Source organism: Saprolegnia parasitica, assembly GCF_000151545.1.
Source record: "Saprolegnia parasitica CBS 223.65 unplaced genomic scaffold supercont2.157, whole genome shotgun sequence".
In the NCBI taxonomy this organism is placed as follows: domain Eukaryota; phylum Oomycota; class Saprolegniomycetes; order Saprolegniales; family Saprolegniaceae; genus Saprolegnia; species Saprolegnia parasitica.
This window is the reverse complement of record NW_012156551.1, coordinates 49,391-51,958: the sequence shown is the minus strand read 5'-3', so window position 1 is coordinate 51,958 and position 2,568 is coordinate 49,391. Positions and strand designations below refer to the sequence as shown.

At 54.6% G+C, this 2,568-nt stretch overlaps 1 protein-coding gene across 1 annotated transcript in view; it reads left to right on the top strand.

Moving 5' to 3' along the window:
• Positions 1-1,733: 1,733 nt before the first annotated feature.
• SPRG_21513 (TKL protein kinase) overlaps positions 1,734-2,568 on the top strand; it is a gene marked incomplete at both ends in the record, with an annotated part of 2,166 nt that continues 1,331 nt past the window's right edge. Inside the window, 5 exons of the mRNA XM_012354360.1 lie at positions 1,734-1,759; positions 1,813-1,878; positions 1,924-2,150; positions 2,197-2,322; positions 2,376-2,550. Of these exons, the coding sequence (XP_012209750.1) occupies positions 1,734-1,759; positions 1,813-1,878; positions 1,924-2,150; positions 2,197-2,322; positions 2,376-2,550 (620 nt within the window). The remainder of the gene's footprint in view (positions 1,760-1,812; positions 1,879-1,923; positions 2,151-2,196; positions 2,323-2,375; positions 2,551-2,568) is intronic.

Here is a 2,568-nt window from a genome sequence, read left to right as displayed (position 1 = left end):
TTGTGCGTGATGCAAAATGGCCCATCGCCGCCCTTGCAAGTTCAAGAAAGCACTGCATTTCCAACGCACTTGACGCATTTGGGGGAAATGCAATAAAGGCGTCGCTTTTCAGGACAGTAGAACGTCGTCCGATGTGGGTTTCCTGGGATTTTGAAAGGTTTGAGGGCGCCATTGGCATTCCCGCATTGCGGGGATGCGAACGCCGTAGCGGGCGGGTCTTGGGGAAGGATGTAGAGCACGTTTTGTGGAGGGTACATAGAGTGGGACGACGTTTTCCAACCCATCAAAATACGAAAGATGTTCTACAGTAATAATTGAATTGCTCCCGTGACTGCGTTGGCATTTATTTCTTCTCGTCGCACTTGAAGCGCTTCGTGTACTGGTGCCAGTGGTGTTATAGTGTGTACTGGGCGTCTCGATGCGCGTCGTCTCGCAGGGCCTTCTCGTCCAGGGCCTTCTCGTCCACGGAGCTTCCCAGCGCACTCCTCTTAGCTGTAGTCATCAATCCATCAATCAATCCAGTGTGTTTTTGGCGTTGAAATTAAATGACCCAAAACGAACGCGAAGACTTTGCATACGTAGCGCGACGCCGGAATGCGTGGGAGTTGGCACCAGCCCTTGGTCGTTGGGAGTGAGCTGGACCCGTGGGGGTTGGAGGCAGCGCTTCGTAGCTTGACATCGCGAAGATCGAGCCACAAAGAACAAATCGCACCAGGCAGGATATGACGTGGTACATATTTGTAACCTGGATTTGAAGCCGCCCACATTGTTGAAGGTCCCACGGTGGCCGGGAATCAAAAGCACCCGCATCACTTTAAATTCGCTGCGCCATGCAAACAAGAGCGTGGGTGGTGGTGCTCGGCCTCGCGAGCGTCGCGTCGGCGGCGTGCCCGTACGCAACTGTGCTCGCAGAGGATATGTTTGTCGCCGACAGCAACTGCGGCAGCCAGCAGTGGTGCGTCGTGCGCCCTTCTGACTGCGCGATGCTCAACTTCACGTACAAAGCGTCGTACAACATGTTCACCGGTTTCCACGCTGTCGGCAATATGGTCAACTACCCCAACCCCGACCTGTGCGACGCCATCGAGTCCTTTCCATCGACCACATTTCTCGATTGTAGCACGGTTCAAAACGTGTCGACGATCGACCTCACGAAAATGGTGCTGCCCAAGACGCTCGAAAATTTGTACTAGAAACACGTCTGTGGACGATAAGAACATTGATGGTGGGCTAGGTACTTTCGAAACATCCAGTCGATGTGGTTGAGCCAAATCACATCGCCGTGGCCGGCGCTCACCACGTTGTACGTTTGATGGATTCTTTCTTGTTTGCGACTTGACATTTTTGTGGAAATAGGAGTTTTATCAACTGCGGGCTCTACGGTGTCCCGACCACGTTTACGTTTCCGTCGGGCGTCAAAACACTGTATGCATTCCTTGTTTCTGGCGCGCCAACGACTCATTCGAATGTAGAAACTGGAATACCAATTATTTCTTGCGGCTTCCGTCCGGAATCCCCTCGAGCGTCCGTGTGCTGTACGCAGCAAGTCGGTACTTTCTCGTCGTCTCATGTCACACTCAGCGCATTTGCCGGCAACTCGCTCGGGTCGCTAGCAGGCCTTCCGCCGTCGCCGACATTCCTGTATGGATTTGCCGCTTTCGATTGGTCGTTGGATTTCAAAATCTGTTTGGTGTAGGAATTTCTACAACAACGAGCTGCTCGAAGTGAGCAACATGGACTGGTCGACGGTCACGTTCGTGTACGTCGTATTTCTTACGGAAACGCAGCGGAGGATGCAAACTGCTGATGCAGGCGTCTCGGCTACAACCCGCTCGTGACCTTTGCCTTTGTCGAGCTCTCGCCGCAGCTCGCCTTCTTGTACACCATGGATATCGGACCCGCGACTCATGACTTTTGTTGTAGCGAGATCAAAGACTGCCCGATCTCCAACTTTACTGTGACGCCACAGACGTACGCAGCGTTGAACGCGTTGAAGAAATGGGACGGCGATACCGACAACTACGCCGGGTTTGTCGTCACAAACAACATCTTGACGAGCTCGTCGGACTGCGCGGCCATCAACGGACAGATTCGGTCGCTCTGGGCAACGTCGGCGTCGTACACGATCAGCGTCTGCGTCGCGAGTCCTGGTTGGTCGATTTGATTTCTGTCCATGTATCCATGCGGTGGTCGTAGGGACTTCCAGTGTCGACCCGTCGAGTGCACCCGCACCCGTCACCAAGGCACCCCTCACCAAGGTGCCTAGTCCGTCCAGCGGGTCGCAGAAATCTGGCAATGACAAGGATTCGTCTTCTGGCGCCAGTAGGCACTTGGTTGCCTTTATAGGATCCGGCTTTGATCATTAACTTGCGTAGACACGGGCCTCATCGTCGGGCTCATCATTGGCGGTCTCGTCATTATCGTGCTCGTTGTCCTGCTCATCCGACGCCACCAGTCTGACAAGACGCCTCCAGTGACTGCCGAGTACCAGTACGCGCCGCCGACGACGCAGGCGTACGTGTACCAGCCGATGGAGGCCGAGCCCTACCAGTACCAGTCGCCCGAGCC